Source organism: Oncorhynchus keta, chromosome 27 (genome assembly GCF_023373465.1).
Source record: "Oncorhynchus keta strain PuntledgeMale-10-30-2019 chromosome 27, Oket_V2, whole genome shotgun sequence".
In the NCBI taxonomy this organism is placed as follows: domain Eukaryota; kingdom Metazoa; phylum Chordata; class Actinopteri; order Salmoniformes; family Salmonidae; genus Oncorhynchus; species Oncorhynchus keta.
The window spans coordinates 26,729,199-26,748,621 of NC_068447.1; the positions used below are offsets into that span (position 1 = coordinate 26,729,199).

Here is a 19,423-nt window from a genome sequence, read left to right on the forward strand (position 1 = left end):
CACCCCTGTCTACTCAGTACCAAAAATGACTTACCAACCTCAACTAGGCTAGGCTAAAGTCCTATGTCTCTGGAGCATAAATGAACCTGTTTGCCCATGAGATTATTAAAAAAATAATAATAATAATAATAAACACTGGGAACATATATTCTAAAATCAATTGGGTAATATAGTGCCACTGCGCGTCAAAACATCGGGAAATGGAAAGGGCCCCAGTTATTCGAGTGGCCCGTGCTGAGGGTCCCAATCTACCCTTTCATTGAAGAGGGCGCCGTTTTCTCTGCAGAATTTCACCATGCTGACGTTCTGTACAATCATGTGATGAAGCTCTGGTCCTTCCCAGAGTTCAATGTGCGCTGGTTGCCCCTCCCCATCTATTCTGCTCTGTCTATCTCAATGTGCTATTCCCGGAGAAAAAGGGGAAAATAATACCTTCAATAATTGGTTATTCCCGTGTTTAATCTCCCACGACCAGCCCAGGAGGGAACTGCCGTCATAGTGGAATGTGTTATTACAATCCGCGTTATATTTATGAATGTATATGCACATGTAAACTCTACCTACCATTCGAATTCAAAAGAAATATGCAAGAAACTGGAAACATTCGAAGGATTTTTGTATTTTCTTCATGTTTAGAAGAATCAGAACCCATTTAAGAATGTGTTGGGGACTATCAAAGCGCTATTAGGAACCTTGCTGATGTGAGTAGGGGTACACATTTCAGCAACAAAAGAAAAGACAGAGAAGGCCCTTTGGATTGAGAAAAAAACAGCAAAGAACAGCCATCACAGAAACGGGGGAAAATCAGGAAAATTCTATTATTTCGGGGATCTAAACTGAAAATCGGACTCACAGTTTAGATCGAGGATCATTTTATGGATATAAAAGGAGTTGAATGAAGACGGAAGCAATGGAAATATTACACATGTAGTTCGTTAAGTGTAGCCTTAATATAGTTTTATTTCTCTAGTCTATCTATAGGCTATGCGTAGAGAAATTCCGTTTTAAGGAAATACACAGAAAATACGCCTTTCCCCAAAATATGTTTATTATAACTTTTGCCAAAAAGATCCATGTCATTGTACAGCCGAGTTTCTGTGTCATGCCGAGTTTGGGTCCCTGTCACAGGCAACAGTGAGACGTGAGACCCGGGCTGTTCGTGAGATGAAAATAAGCTATTTATCCCCTCCTCAATTGAATGTGAAAGAGGTAAAAGCCTCAATCAACCTTAACATCTGTGGATGGTCATCAATATCGGTATATAAAAACTATATGTGAAGAAGGAAAACCCTAACAGAATTGACCAAGTGAGAGGGCGGCCTGGGTGTCGTCATCAACAGTCTCCTACCCTCTGACAGCAAGATCTACTGAAAATACGCATTATGTACACATAATTACAAGCGCGGTAGGACAACGTTTTAAAACGGATTAGTTCGACGTAACACTAAACAACAAGACTGTATACATGTCGTTAATATTATTCTCAATTCCGTGGGTCAACAGAGGGATCTAGAATAGTTTGTTTATTTTTTTTTTCACATTCCCCCTCCCCTGGACCCTATTTCTTGCGGGAAGATGGGTTGTTTGGGCAACAGCAAGACTGAAGATCAGCGAAATGAGGAGAAGTCACAAAGAGAAGCAAACAAAAAGATAGAGAAACAACTTCAGAAGGACAAACAGATATATAGAGCAACTCACAGGCTACTACTTTTGGGTAAGTTTGTTGAAGGAAATCTGATGTGTTGTAGGCAAGGCCTCATTGGCAACATTGTTTCTATTCCTATATGGCACACTATTTGATGTTGTGATATAGGATATTGTTGTCTCTGTAGGCCTTCCTCTTACACTCCTAGTCTCATTTAACTTTTTCATATGTGACATGGTTGCTGGTATGATGTTTAAGTTTGGTATCAGTTAGCCTTGATTCTCTCATATAATTGAAGTCTACTTATTGCTACATTGTTATTGTTTCTTCACATTTGATACATTTAGTCTTGAGCCTGTGTGATTGTAACAGCTCATGCCTAATCTATATCAAACATGGGAGTTGAGGCTCTGCATGTGTGTTGTGGGTTTGTTTTCAGAACTACTAGCTGCTTGACAACTTTCAAATTCATAGGCCTGTATATTTCAAGGTGGGCCTATGTGTGAATTAATGAATGGTGAACATTTCTACCACGGACACTTCTGTACTCATGGTACTGTTATCATGTAAAAGCAGTCAAAATGTCCTCTCTTAATGATAATATTTTATTAGAATTTGCCTGATGCCTAGTGTATTGAATGACATAGCGGTATTTCTGTTGGAGAGGAAGTTGTGGTAACTAAAGAAAGCGGAACAGAACTCCCATTTAACCATAACAAAAGCTTTACTACAATGCTGCTTTAGATACAGCACTGTGCTCTTTGCACTTTTCTATGATATGACACGTTTTGTTGTGTGTGCCATTGGCAAGTTGTCAGATGTTGGCCTATTTGTGAGTAAGAATGTTGTTGGACAGTGTTGATGGAGAAACATCCGACCATGAACCAACCATGATAAGCTCGTAACATTTGAGATCACTGCTATGGGAAAGAAGATTTTCACTTTCATCGTTAGTCATCTATTTGATTTGACAATGACATGTGTGTATTGTTGACACCTTTATGCTTGATTCACACTATAGGTTCAAACCAAGCTGTACTGAGCTAGCCTACTTATGCATCCACCACGAGAACTGTGCTGGAAAGAACAGTGTGAAAAGACAATATCAGAGCCAACACAGTCCAGTTTGGGTTGTCCCTATAGTGTGAATCAGGCATTCGAATGGATCTGTGATGAAGAACTTCCTTAGTTATTTTCACATGGGGATGTCCACACACCTAAACTAGCCAATTGAAAATAAATCAGACTTGATAGGTTTTACATGTTACTTTGTGTTACCATTACATCCCTGGTTATAAGTGAAGCTGGTAATACTATTGCATTAGTAGATTTCAACAGGTTGATATTGCACCCATTCATTTACATTTTACTGTATGTGTGGATTCACCAAACCTCCCACTATTGTAAGTTGTTTGACTCGGACAGAGGTGATCTTAAGCTCAAGGTAGAAGTTGCCCCTTACCACATCAGTTTATCAAACTTAAATCCTGACCTTAACCAACTGGAAGATAAAACTATATCTGACCCATAGAGAGAGAGGCCTCATCGTTGTATCCGTGCCATTATGGCGTCGTTGACGGCATGGGCAGTGCCATTGAAGCTATATCCATTTAGAAGTTGTCAATTTCTTCTCCACTATTAACTGATGCCTCTTGATGACCTGGTTACACATAACAGGGACACCAGGAGGAATCAGCCAATGAAGTTGGAAGTTCCACCCAGCTGACCATATTAAAATGGTGGAAGCCCTCAATGGCGCTGCCCATGCTAAAATGGCCTTTTGGCCACTAGAGGCCTCTTAACATTCTCTATGATCTGACCCCAGATCAGAGGTTAAGGGCAACTTCCTCCAAATCCTGGCCTTTACTGGTGCTGAGTGAGACCTTGGTCAAGTGGCATAATAACCCATTTCAATTAGAATAATTCCTAATGTTTATTTCACAGGTTTGAAGTGCTGAACTATAACTTTGAACGTGTCTCTCTTTACAATATTTTTTTTTGTAGATGACTTCTGAGCATCACATTCCAAAAGGCCGTCTCTGTTGGCTGTCAGGGTAGGGCATTTCTCTATACTCTATGAAATAATTCTAACCATCTCTCCCCCCACCCACAGGGGCTGGTGAGTCAGGGAAGAGCACCATAGTGAAACAGATGCGAATCCTCCATGTGAATGGCTTCAATGCAGAGTAAGTATGGTTTCCTTCTCCAGACTATGCTCTACAACTGTGAATATAGATCAGGGTTTGAGACTTTACAAGCAGAGTGATGGGGGGGTAATCTCAAAGGAACCAAAATGTATTGGTCTTGCCATACCTGAATTGTAGAAAACACATTAGATTCACCTGTGCACAGCACATGATGAGAGGCTAGTAACAATTGAATGTATCCCTCAGTTCAATAGCCACTATAATGTACTGTCTAGGTGTCTCGCCTAGTTTTTACTGTGAAGTCTTAGATTTCGATTTAAGAATTATTAGTCTGATTCTATGGACAGATGTAAAGATGAGGATTTAAACTTCCTTCAGAAACAAATACTGTGGGGTTCAAGGCCCTGGTGCGTTGGTTGAAGGGTGCTTCAAGGCCCTGGTGCGTTGGTTGGTGACGGGTGCTTCAAGGCCCTGGTGCGTTGGTTGGTGAAGGGTGCTTCAAGGCCCTGGTGCGTTGGTTGGTGACTGGTGCTTCAAGGCCCTGTGGCGTTGTTAGGAGATCGGAGCTTCAAGGCCCTTGTGCGTTGGTTGGTGACTGGTGCTTCAAGGCCCTGGTGTGTTGGTTGGTGACGGGTGCTTCAAGGCCCTGGTGTGTTGGTTGTTGGAGGTTTAGGCTCGGGCGAGTAGGTTGGTTGGGGGTTTAGGCCTGAATCTGGTGTTGGTCCAGGAATCTGTGCATTGGTGGGTTATGGTTTAATCTCCAGTTTGTGAGGTTAGGTTTGGAGGTTCATGCACTGGTTGGGTGTGAGTGGCTTGTGTTAGACGAGCACATCAGCATCTAAGGCCCCCAGCTGCGTGTGACCCATCTTGTGACTCCACAACACTTACAACTGCAGCGCTCTATCTTGTGTGTGTGAATATGCTCAGTTCATCACTTGGTCACATCCTAGACCTAGACATTTCGGACATTCATTGATTAGTTGGTTGTGTATGTGTGATAACTTAACTGTACTGTGTATCACTTAAACTTAAGGATTGCATTAGCAAATGGATACAGTGCAGGGCAGTGTGTCTGACTTCTCAATGTTTTTTAGTCAGTCCTGGAGGAACATATACTGTACAAGGAGAAGGAAGATAAGGAATTGCTGGAGGTTTTTGGTAGATTCCCTAAATCCTGAAGTATGTTGTTTTTACATTCAGTAACTTCCATTGATAAGGTTCCAGGCCTTTGTGAAACACTGGACCAAGTATATTTTATATTCTTAGATTAGGAAAGGATGTATATCACACATGCTTTCTCCATATACAGTGGGGCAAAAAAGTATTTAGTCAGCCACCAATTGTGCAAGTTCTCCCACTTAAAAAAGATGAGAGGCCTGTAATTTTCATCATAGGTACACTTCAAATACGACAGACAAAATTAGAATTAAAAAATCCTGAAAATCACATTGTAGGATTTGTAATGAATTTATTTGCAAATTATGGTGGAAAATGAGTATTTGGTCAATAACAACATTTTATTTCAATACATTGTTATATACCCTTTGTTGGCAATGAGAGGTCAAACGTTTTCTGTAAGTTTTTACAAGGTTTTCACACACTGTTGCTGGTATTTTGGCCCATTCCTCCATGCAGATCTCCTCTAGAGCAGTGATGTTTTGGGGCTGTTGCTGGGCAACACGGACTTTCAACTCCCTCCAAAGATTTTCTATGGGGTTGAGATCTGGAGACTGGCTAGGCCACTCCAGGACCTTGAAATGCTTCTTACGAAGCCACTCCTTCGTTGCTCAGACGGTGTGTTTGGGATCATTGTCATGCTGAAAGACCCAGCCACGTTTCATCTTCAATGCCCTTGCTGATGGTAGGCTTTGTTACTTTGGTCCCAGCTCTCTGCAGGTCATTCACTAGGTCCGTTCTTGTGATCATTTTGACCCCACGGGGTGAGATCTTGCGTGGAGCCCCAGATCGAGGGAGATTATCAGTGGTCTTGTATGTCTTCCATTTTCTAATAATTGCTCCCACAGTTGATTTCTTCAAACCAAGCTGCTTACCTATTGCAGATTCAGTCTTCCCAGCCTGGTGCAGGTCTATAATTTTGTTTCTGGTGTCCTTTGACAGCTCTTTGGTCTTGGCCATAGTGGAGTTTGGAGTGTGACTGTTTGAGGTTGTGGACAGGTGTCTTTTATACTGATAACAAGTTCAAACAGATGCCATTAATACAGGTAACGAGTGGAGGACAGAGGAGCCTCTTAAAGAAGAAGTTACAGGTCTGTGAGAGCCAGAATTCTTGCTTGTTTGTAGGTGATCAAATACTTATTTGCAAATAAATTCATTAACAATCCTACAATGTGATTTTCTGGATTTTTTTTCCTCATTTTGTCTGTCATAGTTGAAGTGTACCTAGGATGAAAATTACAGGCCTCTCTCATATTTTTAAGTGGGAGAACTTGCACATTTGGTGGCTGACTAAATACTTTTTTGCCCCACTGTATATATATATAGTTTTTGCTTATTCTCTCTCCACACACACACACATCATATATATACACACACACAGTCACATACAAGTGCGCACACACACTACTTTGTAAGAATCATGTGATTTAAAAAAAAAAGTGACTATCTTGTTGAAAATGTAAACAGGGCCTTCTCAATCTACCTCAAGCCAATAAACTAGAGGCCGTGTCTGTGTGGGATACAAGCCCTCCTGCTGGCTGTTTCCTATTCTGTCTTTATTTTTCTTTCCATTTCTCTCTCTTTCTATTGATGTACCTCATTCTCTGACACACTCTCTTACTCTACTTAAATGCAGTTTGTGCTCTTGGGATAAACTAAACATCAGTGGCAGTGTTCAACTTAGTGAAATGTTTCCCGCTACAAAATACATCTCTCTTTGCATCATCTGAATCAGAAAAAAAGATTTGGAGACAGTTGGAGGACACTCACTGCTGCTTCCCGTAGCCTACAGTTTGGCGCACTCCAACGTTGCTTGTTAAACTCCATTGCATTTGACTTGATAGCTGATACTGTCGTCTACTGATGGGTTGTTGCAGCTCAGTTACCACTCTTTAGGTGGGATGATGTTTGACGTCTGATTATTTGTAGTTATCATGGCAGGTAGAGCATTTTCATTAAAGTCCAATGTAGGCACTGGGAGACTGGGACCTGTTGAAGATATGAGTTTCACATAGTTGAAGATGTATGTGTCATAAACATTGTCAGGTTCAGAAGGAATGATATTGGTAAATTGTGCATGTATGCCAGCTGTTGGACAATTATCTACATACATGTTTTTTGTTTGCTGTATCATCAGCATATATGTTGTGTATGACAATGATATTTAAAAAAACATATTTAAATAATTACAACATGGATGATTGAGTTGAGGTTTTTGTTTTTTTTTGCAGAGAGAAGAAGCAGAAAATTCATGATATCAAGAATAATATTAAAGAAGCTATTGAGGTGAGTATTCGGTTTGAATCTTTGTACTTCATGTCTCTGTAGGTAGGTACTATGTAGAATAAAACATTCGAAACAGCTAAGCATGAATCATGAATATTTTATCATAGAATAGAATATATCCCAAGACAATCCTGTGTTGTCACTTGATTTGTATTGAATGTGTTTGTTTGTGTCGCTCTTTAGACCATAGTAGCAGCTATGAGTACACTGACGCCTCCCGTTCAGCTCTCCAATCAACACAACCAATACCGAATCCAATATGTCCTCAACCTAGTCAATCAGAAGGACTTTGAATTCACATCTGTGAGTATGACAATGTTTCTACCACACACACAAATCATTATAGATAGACATTGTCTTTGCATTAACGTGTGTTAGAGCCAGATCAATGTGATTTGAGGGGACAAAACTTACCGATAACTAGATATCTGCCAATATACTGTGTTACGCCGGGGAAATTAAAAAGTAACATTTTTACACACGGAATTCTCAGAAATCGAAAACTGCAATTGGTCAAGAAAATATGCTTCAAATGTTCATTTCCTACACTGTAAAATTAATGATACATACTGAGAATGGCCGCAAGTGCTCAGGTAAGCTTGAGAGTCCCTTTTTTCATCATATTTATTTAATATAGGTTGAATTATCGGCCGATACTGATATACCGTTAAAGGGCCAATATCGGCCGATAATATTAGTGAACCAATATATCGGTTGAACTCTAATGTATGTACACACCTGTGTGAGTGAGCATTTGTACAGTACCAGCAAAAAGTTTGGACACACCTACTCATTCAAGAGTTTTTCTTTATTTTAACGATTTTATACATTGTAGAATAATATTGAAGACATCAAAACATATGGAATCATGTAGTAACCAAAAAAGTGTTAAACAAATGAAAAAACATTGTTCAAAGTAGCCACCCTTTGCCTTGATGACAGCTTTGCAACTCTTGGCATTCTCTCCACCAGCTTCATGAGGAATGCATTTCCAACAGTCTTGAAGGAGTTCCCACATATGCTGAGCACTTGTTGGCTGCTTTTCCTTCACTCTGCGGTCTGACTCATCCCAAACCATCTCAATTTGGTTGAGGTCGGGTGATTGTGGAGGCCAGGTCATCTGATTGTAATGTAGATGCTGGGAGTCAAGAAGCAGGTGCATGTGGTAAATTTAATTTAACAAGAAACATGGAACGATACAGCGTAGGAGTAGCGTCTAGACATGAACCACAGAAAACAATACTGCCTGGGGAAAGAACCTAAGGGATTGCCAGATAAAGGGAAGGTAATGAGTGAAGTAATGGAGTCCAGGTGTGCCTAATGATGAAGTGCAGGTGCGCGTAATGATGAATACCAGGTGCGCGTGATGATGGTTCCCAGCACTGGTGGTTAGTAAACCAGCGCCGTCGAATGCCGGAGGGGAGGAGCAGGAATAGACGTGACACTGATACAGCACTCCATCATTCTCCTTGGTCAAATAGCCATTACACAGCCTGGAGATGTGTTGGGTCATTGTCCTGTTGAAAAACAAATGATAGTCCCACTAAGCGCAAACCAGATGGGAATGGTGTATCACTGCAGAATGCTGTGCTCAACATGCTGGTTAAGTGTGCCTTGAATTCTAAATAAATCTCTGACCGTGTCACCAGCAAAGCACCATCACACCTCCTCCTCCATGCTTCACGGTGGGAACTACACATGTGGAGATCATCCGTTCAACTACTCTCACAAAGACACAGTGGTTGGAACCAAAAATCTCAAATTTGGACTCAGACCAAAGGACAGATTTCCACAGGTCTAATCATCCATTTATCGTGTTTCTTGTCCCAAGCAAGTCTCTTCTTATTATTGGTGTCCTTTCAGTAGTGGTTTCTTTGCAGCAATTTGACCATGAAGGCCTGATTCACGCCGATAATTCAACCGATATCTCCTCTGAACAGTTGAAGTTGAGATTTGTCTGTTACTTGAACTCAATATGACGCATTTATTTGAGCTGCAGTCTGAGGTGCAGTTAACTCTAATGAACTTATCCTCTGCAGCAAGAGGTAACTCTGGGTCTTCCTTTCCTGTGGCAGTTCTCATGAGAGCCAGTTTCATCAAAGCACTTGATGGTTTTTGCAACTGCACTTTACTTTCAAAGCTCTTTAAATGTTCCAGATTGACTGACTACATGTCTTTAAGTAATGATGGACTGACTGTTGTTTCTCTTTGCTTATTTGAGCTGCTCTTGCCAAATAGGGCTATCTTCTGTATACCACCCACCCCTACCATGTCATAACACAACTGATTGGCTCAAACTCATTAAGAAGGAATGTAATTGCACAAATTAACTTTTAATAAGGCACACCTGTTAACTGAAATGCATTCCAGGTGACTACCTCATGAAGCTGGTTGAGAGAATGCCAAGAGTGTGCAAAGCTGTCAAGGCGAAGGGTGGCTACGTTGAAGAATCTCTAATATAAAATATATTTTGATTTGTTCAGCACTTTTTTTGGTTACTACATGATTCCATATGTGTTATTTCGTAGTATTGATGTCTTCACTATTGTTCTACAATGTAGGAAATAGTACAAATAAAGGAAAACCCTGGAATAATTTAGGTGTGTCCAAACTTTTGATTGGTACTGTACATGTTCCCTTTGGAATGACCATCCAGTAGTCTCTGTTGCAGGTGCAAGCCTCATGGTACTGGTATCTCTGTGGGTTGTGGTACAGTATAGTAATTGATGTGGCGGCAAGTAGCCTAGTGGTTAGAGCGTTGGACTAGTAACCGAAAGGTTGAAGATCGAATCCCCGAGCTGACAAGGTAAAAATCTGTCCTTCTGCCGTCAACCCACTGTTCCTAGGCCGTCATTGAAAATAGTTCTTAACTGACTTGCCTAGTTAAATAAAGGTAAAATAAAATACAAAATTAGGGGGTAGTGCCTCGATGCGACGCCTGTTAGCTAATTGACTGCCCTGAGGGAAGGCCTGGAGGTCTCTTAGTACCACTGGTTTACACTGATTGTGCCTGTAACACCACTAAATGCCTTTCTCTGGTACCCACATGTTTCTGTGTCACACTGGGATGCTCATCTGAACAACAGGGTGCTTGCTGGTAGTTGTCAGGCTGTTAGGACTTAGCTGGAAGGGACATAGGACTCTATTCAAGCTAAGCAGGTACCAGGTTTCTGGATAAACATAATCCATTGAATCTATAATGAATTTATAAGTGCATCCAATAACTTTGTTTTATATTGATCACAAAAACCTTGTTAACATTTTTTTTATTGAATAGGGCCCATAGTGTCCTAGAGATAATTTTACTTATCTCTAGAACAGATGACATGTTGTCACTCAACAAAATGAAAACATATTTTTAGCTGTTATTATGCTTTAATTTAGATCCCCTTATGAGTCTTTGGCTGAAAGAATATGAACTATTACAGTTGAATAGTTGCTTCTCTACCATTGCGCCATAGACTGTCATTGAAGATTGCCTTGTCCTTTTTCTGGGCCGAGCACATCTCTCTCTCTGAGTTTGGGTGTGTAGGCCTACATGTGAAAGGGATGTGATTGACTGCTGTCTTGCTCTGTGGTGTTTGAATGGGTGCGATTTTGTTCCTAATGGAGGAGAGTTGAATGACTCGAAGGTCAGACAGTGTAATACTGTTGGCAAAGCCTCCCTCCCTCTCTCTCCCTGCTTCCTCTCTGGCACCCCCCAGGGCTGAGGGGGAACCGGTTCTACTGGTCACCTAATCTCAGAGTACAGATAGAAAAAACAGACGGTGAGGAACAGGTGGGGGACGTTTGTATGGATATCTATGGTCTGGGCTGTTCATTTCATGTTTAAATGCGTTGTTGTGGTATGGGATTTGTTTTCAGACTGCTGATTAATCGACTGATTAGAATGGTTTCGGCCCGTTGCCGACCTCTGCTTTATAGGTTGTTATTCTTAACGCCACTAAAATGTAAATTTTCTCAAATTCAAAGCTACCAGGCTCCTCACTTCCTTATCCTGTCTCTGGCTACATGATGCTTTTGTAGTGGAGTTGACCATAGTTAGAATGCCAGAGGGGACATTCCCATTCAGATGCATTTTACATAGCACATGATCATGTGCAGAACGTAATAGATGGTTGTTTATTAACCAGGAAAAGGCAACCAGTTGCTTTAAAAAAAAAAAACTTAAAGCAAGATCAAACTCCCTGTGATATGCTTAGCAAAACAACACAAGCCTTTGTGTATTTGAAAAAAGGCCATACCAAAGGATGAAATGGAAATGATTATGGAAAAAAACTAAGATCAGACAAGCCAGTGAGCAGAGAGAAACAATCTAGCATTGAGTTGTAGCCCCAAAGGATTCTGGGTCGGCTGCTGTAATGCAATGAGCAGTTCCTAGAGAGGAGTTTTTATTTTTCTTAAGCGCATGACTGATGATAAAGGAGGACTCTGTTACTAAGACACATGATGAGTGCTCTTTTATGGAGTGGATGAAGGGAACTCTTCAAGTAACCCAAGCCAGCCGAACGGTGGGACAAATATATCGGACAGCAAACCTAAATGTAATGCAAGTGTGTGCAGATGCATTGTTCCACAAAGGTCCAGTTGTCCAGAAGATATATACATGACAGGGTTTCTTGTTCCATGGTCCAAATGGAAGGCGATGGAGGGAGATGATGAGTATCTGCCTTACTATGTGCTTTTTAGCCCTTTGAATGTTGTCCATGGGGTGGTCACTGGTCCTTTAATAAGCTATGTGGATATTCCCACTTTATGCAACAGATATCAAACAAGGAAGTAACAGATTGGCCTTTGGATATACCAGTTGACTGGAATCATTACACCCGCACAGCTTTTGTTTGCTAAATGAATGTAATGAAATATGATTCATTCAATGTTATGAGATTTTGACATGATTATGAGTCTACTGACCCTCCCTAGCCTGTCGACCATATGTCATCTTTATTTATCCTCATTAAAGGAAATGTTGAAAAGGCTGTAAAAACATGCCTTGTTTTTTTCTTAATATTTAAAGGCACATTCTTTAATTTCATCAGCCTGACCATGCCACTTTGTTTTTCTTATATTGAAACTCCCCTTTGTAGTTACCCTCACTGGCCACAGAACCTGTTGTCCTGTCAATAAATGCTAGATCCCTAATATGTGTGCTGCCCCATTGGAATGTAAAAAAAGATGTGGCGCATCAGTGCCCTCAATCATGACTTTGATGATGGACAGTGTCCTCCTTTTCTACTTGCTTTAATTTAGTCGATGTATTGTTATTGTACCATGTGAATTAATTGTGTCCTCTTTCTCTCTTCCACTGCCCCTCTTCTTTCATTCACTCTCTCCTTATATCACTCTCTCTCTCTCTCAGGAGTTTTATGAAAATGCAAAGACTCTCTGGCAGGATGAGGGCGTGAGGGCGTGTTTTGAGAGATCCAATGAGTACCAGCTGATCGACTGTGCGCAGTAGTAAGTATGCACTGCACTGCACAGCCGAGAGGGGACCAACTGTCTTGAATAGCTACAGTGCCCTTGTACAGGCCTGTGTTGTTGAAAACAAACACTCTAAGCCAAAGATTAAGGGCACACATGGGACTGTAGTTCAAGGCTGGCATGCTCAGATTTAGCAGGCGGATAAAATACCAGCTAAAGTTTGTAAACCCCAAATCTAAAATGTATTTTAATCTCATCAAAACTTTATTGTAAAAAGCAATTTCCTAGAGAGACCCGTTCTGATTTTCAATGGCAAGATAACAGGCAAGTATTCTGCCTCAAAATGCTGATTGGTAGCGGAGCTCTGTGTCATGGAAGTCATCTTGAGCTCATGCTCTTCCTCCGCAGCTCCTCATCGTGTCTGTGCACACACACAACAGTATGACATCACCAGAGCTTTCTGCATCAACACTGCCACCTCTGGCTATGTGTCTCTCTCTTTCACTCTCTCGCTCTCTCTCCTCACTTTCTTTCTCTTTCTCTCTTTCTATCTCTCTGGCACGCTGTCCCTCGTACTCTCTCGCACACGTTCTCTTCCTCTGCTTTCTTTTCCAACTGTTGTGTGGCTCCGCATCTGTGATGTAGGATATTTGCAGCAACGGGGACCAAAAATGGTAGGTCCTGAGTCATAAAAAGGGAGAGACCGAGATTTCACCAGTGGTTGGATGGGTGGAGGGGAACAGGGGAGGAGGGGGAAGTAAACCACAGTGACTGGAGCCTCAGAGTTAAGTCTGTTATAGTGGTATTTGATTTGAGCTGATTGTATAAAAAATTAATATTGTGCTAATGTTTGAAGAGGGCTGTTTATTTGATTGTGTTACTTAACAGTCTAGGACAACCCCTTCAGGTGGTTCAGATGGTCCAGTCTTTTGTTCCCTCCCTCTCTCTCACTCTTTCCCACTCCCTCTCTCAATACCTCTCTCTTGCTCTCTCCCTCCCACTTCCTCTCTCCCAGTCAATCTTTCTCAATCTCTTGCTCCCTCATTTTTTTCTCTGGTTCTCTCCCTCTTTTTCTTTCTCCCCTCTCAGGCCCTACTCCAGTCACACAAGATTTTGAGCTGATAGTCTATTTATAGAGCCTGTGGTTCTGTCTCCATGGTAACCATGCTGGAGGCCAGGGCACTAGGGAGCTATTTTTGAATCTGCTCTGTAATGTCAGACTACTCTTTCTCTCTCCCCCTCTCTCTCTCTCTCTTTCACACACACATGCACACACGTTCTGTCTTTCTCACCATTTCCTTCCTACCTATCACCCTCCCTCTTTCTTCCATCTCTCTCTACGCCTTTCCTACCTTAATCTCTATCACTCTCCCACTCTCTCTCTATCCTTCCCACTCACTCTAATATACTCATTCAATCTCCCAGTGCCAGAGACTAATTTAGAGATGTGTATATGTCTGTTTGGGTTCAGGCTGATGGGCTAGGTCAGGTTTGTGAGTGTGAACCCTTGTGAAAGGAGAGTTTACAGTTCTAACTTTTACAACATTCTTCAGTAACGTGTAGGAAAGGAAAGAGTAAGAGTTCATCTCCCCACCTGTGTTCTTCTGAAGTCTGCATAGTGATCTCTGGCCATCTTTGTTGCCATAACAAAGAATGGTAAATGCACATGAGCGCATACACACTCACATAATCTCTGTGTTTCTCCTAGTCCCTTTGTCTCTCCCAGTGAGTGCCGACTCATTCCTGCCATGTCTTACCTGTACTTAGACTTGTCACATTTCACCCCTCTGTGTCAAATTCCTGGTTATCCAGAGGCTCGGCATTCCTCTGTGTTCAGTATGCTTGGGAGACCGGCATTCAGCTGTCACACACTGTACAGTTTGTGGCGTTAAGTTGTATTAGACACTCTGTAGGTACTGTTTAAACCCAAGTAAAACAGCTGTAAACTACACTAAGACAGGAACACCTGCTCTTTCCATGACAGACTGACCAGGTGAATCCACATGAAAGCTATGATCCATTACTGATGTGACTTGTTAAATCCACTTCAATCAGTGTAGATGACGGGGAGGAGACCGGTTAAATACGTTTTTTTTTTTTAACATTGAGACTTGGATTCTGTATGTGTGTTGAGTTTTTCCACACTCAACAGTTTTCTGTGTGTATCAAGAATGGTCCACAACACAAAGGATATCCAGCCAAATGCTTCCCACTACTTTGGGAAATATTGGAGTCAGCATAGGTGCAACTCAATATTAGGAAAGGTGTTCCTAATGTTTGGTATACTCAGTGTATGTCATGGAATTGGACATTAGTCTCAAAGTCAGTATGACTCCAGAACGATTGCTATTCCTCTCAGCTCTAAGTGTCTGTACCAATGATGTCTATGTTGGTGTTTCTCTCAACCGCCTTGTTCCTGGACGGACACTGGTCCCTGGGATGTTACTAACTGGCTGCTCATTTCGTTAGCTGACACTGACTGAGTCACTTCTCAAGTCTTAGAAAGAAACTAAGTCGTCCTCCAAAGAGGAAGGAGCGATGGCTTACCACAGGTCAGTCCCTCCCTGCTACAAAACAGTTGGCGAAACACAGGGGTATATAATTCTATTGAGCTCAGTGGTCTCTACCTGTCCACAAACCAAGACAAGCTCACCATCATGCTTTTTCACTGCCCCTGCTGACTGAATTCAGCCATTTTGTCCTGTCCTGGCCATCCTTCTAAATCTGTTTTTTTTTTTTCTCTCCTCAGCTTTCTAGACAAGATTGACATTGTGAAACGGAGTGACTACACTCCCACTGATCAGGTGACTTTCCATGGTCTCAATGCCACCATCATCAGAGGCCCAGGGATACATCTCAAATGGCACCCTATCCCCTCTATAGTGCACTACTTTTGGCCAACGTCCTCCATTTGATACACATCCCTACTGTCCTCCAACTTCCTTTCATAATATTGATGAAATATAACACAGATGAATGACTCCTGTCTTTCTCTCAGGACCTACTGAGATGCAGAGTGCTCACCTCTGGGATCTTTGAGACCAGATTTCAGGTGGACAAAGTCAATTTTCAGTGAGTATAACCCAGGATTATCTTCCGATTTGGTTATTAGTACTATACCTGAAGATCAACCTCCAACTCAGTCCTTCAGACATGTATGAGTCCATACAGTGCAACTTACATGTGATTCATTACTACGCCACAAGGTCGTAGCGTGTGGTATATTTATCGCACTGACATCTCTTCCACAGCATGTTTGACGTTGGTGGTCAAAGGGATGAACGTCGGAAATGGATCCAGTGCTTTAACGGTAACTTTTTTGTTGCCATTTTATCTGGCCAACCCAATAGAGAATCACTCTAGAATCACACTAGTTTATGGGGGGTTCTAGACGGGTCCTCCATATTCTGTAGGCCTGTTCCACTACAGGTTTCCTGTACTTTATCACCTTTTGCTTTTTCTGCCATTACTGTGTGTTTCGGCCTTAGCCTTAAAGCTAATTGCCTTTTGACTGTGCCATTGATTTTGCTTAACAAAACCAGGTTGTCTGAGTCCCTCCTCCCTCTGTCTTCCTCACAGATGTAACAGCCATTATTTTTGTGGTGGCCAGTAGCAGCTACAACATGGTGATCCGGGAGGACAATCAGACCAACCGTTTGCAGGAGGCTCTAAATCTATTCAAGAACATCTGGAACAACAGGTGACACAAGCACAACCCATGACACCCCCTCCCCACAAATATTTATGGAATCAATGGCGTTCTATTCTATTCCTCTGTTTTATTGAAATACTCTCATCATAATAATGTACAATTTGCTAGCCGTAAATGACCACTGACTGCTTGTTACCAGTGTATTTAGCCTGTTGTTACCAGTGTATTTAGCCTGTTGTTAGCAGTGTATTTAGCCAGCCTCTCTGTGTGTGAGTTTCTATTTTTAGGTGGCTGCGGACCATTTCTGTCATCCTATTCCTCAACAAACAGGACCTGCTAGCAGAGAAGGTGTTGGCTGGGAAATCAAAAATTGAAGAGTACTTCCCAGAGTTTGCACGCTACACCACACCGGATGATGGTGAGAAGTTGTCACACTTGACTGGATGTTTACTGTACACACACACACGGTGCGCACACATACACACACACATGGCGACACACACGTGCACACACAGTGCTTCTGCTTTTTACCACGGTAGATGGCTCTTGACTGTTCTTTCCTGTGGCTGATAAGTAATCATCATAGCGATTAGTGACACTGAAAATGTGTGATGGTGTACTAGAATCAAATCATAACACTCATCAGTCACTTACTATTCTATAGCAACACCAGAACCAGGGGAGGATCCACGCGTCACGAGGGCAAAGTACTTCATACGAGATGAGTTCCTGGTAAGTGCAGAAATACAATGTTTCCCCTGCTGATGTTATATAGAATCTTATGGTATTGATTACAAAATAGGATCCAATCAAAACCAAAAAGATGCCAAATGAGATGACTTTCTTGTATTAGATATGTTAGCATTGTCTTCATGTTAGATTTGTTATTGCGTCAAGTGGATGATGTCCTGATGGTTGTAGTATTTGTGTTTCACTGTGTGATTTCAGAGGATCAGCACAGCCAGCGGAGATGGCAGGCACTATTGTTACCCCCATTTTACCTGCGCCGTCGACACAGAAAACATCCGCCGGGTCTTCAACGACTGTCGGGACATCATTCAGAGGATGCACCTTCGGCAGTACGAGCTCTTGTGATGGGAGGGGGCTGCAACACAGACTCTGAACCTCCACCTCCGGTCTCTCCCTGACCCCCCTGAAACCCACCCCTGTCGACCTGCTCCTAACTCGGTGTACTCTTGGGGACTCCTGAAGTCAAACTAGATATGAGCTACAGAGTAACCTGGAAAGACTATTGAAATACTGCAAAACACAGAATACATCCAAGCCAGATCAGCTGAACTCCACTGCACTTTAGCACTGTGCTCAGGACTCGAACCCATTTCACACACACACAAGCGTATACACGCTGACTTAACACCGAACTCTCTCTTTTTCACATCATTAGTTTATATTTTGAGACACACACACTTAGACACACTTGCTCTCAAATTTACCCTCCGATAATTGCTTGCTGTTCTGAAAAAGAACACTCTTTTACTCGACTACATGGTCCTGGACTGGGTGAGCTCAGACTCTTAGCTGCTCACTGTCTGCAGCCACATATTGACTGGCTCAGTGCTTTCAATGACTTCACAGCCAAGATACCTACTAGAAGCAACGTTGATGACTGACAATAAACCAGAGAAGCATCGTGGTGGGCAGGGCATGGGGGAAGGGGAATATCTATGTCAATTTGGTGGAGCTTGGACACCATGACGCTCACAGGATTGTCACATGACGTTGCCTTGTTTGTACAGCAGCGGGAGGGAAAAGGCCAACGTTCACAGAACTCAACGGAGTGCAAAAAACATATACAGTACCATATAAGTGAAGAGAAGTCCGATCAGCCTTGTTTCTGTCTCCAGTTGTTTTGTCTGTGTAAACTTTTGTGCCATTGTGCCCCCTCTCTCTTTCATCACCCCTCCTCCCTGTCCACTCTCTTAACCTCACCTCATACCCTGCACTGTTACTTTACTGGCAATGCTCTTTGTTTTATTTTTAAAGAAAAAAGTAATCCTGAAATTAAAAAAAAAAAAAAAAAAAAAAAAAGAGGAAGAAGATAATGATATGTGATTCTATTGTTTACTCGTGTGGTCAACCCCCCTCCACCCCCTCCTTCCAAGGCTATTTGTATGTCTGTCTTTACTTTACTGCTGAACTATTATTCTTGTACAGACTGTAAAATGTATTATTTTGTACAACTTTATTGAAAAAAATAGAAGATCCCTGTGCCTTGATCACGACTGTACGTGTATAATGAGCTAAAGTCGGTGTTATACTGCGCTGTATAGCTGGGCCAGTTTCCCCCATCTCTCCAGGGAAGTAGGACAACCATTCATAGATTTGGATTTTTATTTCTCTCCCCCAACTCTCCTTTATGATTTAAATGCTTATTTTTGGATCCATATACCAAAAGAAAGATAAATATATGAAATGTTTATGGATTTTTAAAAGTATTTTATTAGAATCAAAGACACAAATTGTACACTTGATATAGTGTGCGTATTGCTAGAACTGAAATCCTTTTCAATTAGGTTTTGTTCAGGTTTTGTTTCATTAGTGACTTCTGCAAACAACATTTTGAAGGGTGAATGTTTTATTTACCATTTTTAGCTTTAAGCTAAAGGGTGATGGAAAAATATCCAAATGCAAAACATTGCTTGTTTCGACATGAATATTTTCTTTTGCTAAAGAAAACAACAATCAAAAAATGGTATTGTTTTGGGGTCCTTCCTAGTGTTCCACAACAGAGGCAGACTGTACAGTATTACATTTTCACTTCAGTGCCCTAGTTTTCATGTATTATGTACATCAAACATGGGTTTCTACTTTCAGAAGAGGAGCTCTGCAAAATAAAGTTGTTTTGGTGCAGACAGCAAGAGGCCTGTACTTACACACAATCACAACGGCAAGGACAAACATACACCAGATAAAACCACATCTCATTCACCTGCCTTTAGCCCTGTCTTGAGTCATGTCCACCGTCCTTAGACAGTTCTTCATCTCCTCATACAGTGCCCTATACTGTTACTTCACTACTTTTAACCTTTTATCAGTTCTATTCTACTTTTGATTGAATCTATAACATGCATCATG

The 19,423-nt window shown here is 41.6% G+C and overlaps 1 protein-coding gene across 2 annotated transcripts; it reads left to right on the forward strand.

Annotated features, from left to right (window-relative positions):
- Window positions 1-368: 368 nt before the first annotated feature.
- On the forward strand, window positions 369-19,202 carry LOC118359688 (guanine nucleotide-binding protein G(s) subunit alpha). 2 transcript variants are annotated; one of them, XM_035738305.2, is made up of 12 exons: window positions 369-1,714; window positions 3,759-3,831; window positions 7,200-7,254; window positions 7,438-7,557; window positions 12,614-12,711; window positions 15,425-15,479; window positions 15,674-15,747; window positions 15,927-15,985; window positions 16,255-16,375; window positions 16,615-16,745; window positions 16,992-17,059; window positions 17,276-19,202. In XM_035738305.2, the coding sequence occupies exons 1-12, from the start codon at window positions 1,576-1,578 to the stop codon at window positions 17,420-17,422; spliced, it is 1,140 nt and encodes a 379-aa protein (XP_035594198.1). In that variant the 5' UTR covers window positions 369-1,575; the 3' UTR covers window positions 17,423-19,202. The 2 variants fall into 2 exon arrangements, with proteins under 2 accessions (XP_035594198.1, XP_035594199.1); XM_035738306.2 differs by lacking the exons at window positions 369-1,714; window positions 3,759-3,831; window positions 7,200-7,254; window positions 7,438-7,557; window positions 12,614-12,711 and adding an exon at window positions 12,755-13,349.
- Window positions 19,203-19,423: the final 221 nt, after the last annotated feature.

Excerpts from the sequence above, each read along its gene's own strand:
- LOC118359688 (XM_035738305.2), top strand. The coding sequence starts at position 1,576 with ATGGGTTGTTTGGGCAACAGCAAGACTGAAGATCAGCGAAATGAGGAG. Across the intron at positions 12,712-15,424 it reads CTGATCGACTGTGCGCAGTA|CTTTCTAGACAAGATTGACA; the intron begins GTAAGTATGCAC and ends TTCTCTCCTCAG. Across the intron at positions 15,480-15,673 it reads ACTACACTCCCACTGATCAG|GACCTACTGAGATGCAGAGT; the intron begins GTGACTTTCCAT and ends TCTTTCTCTCAG.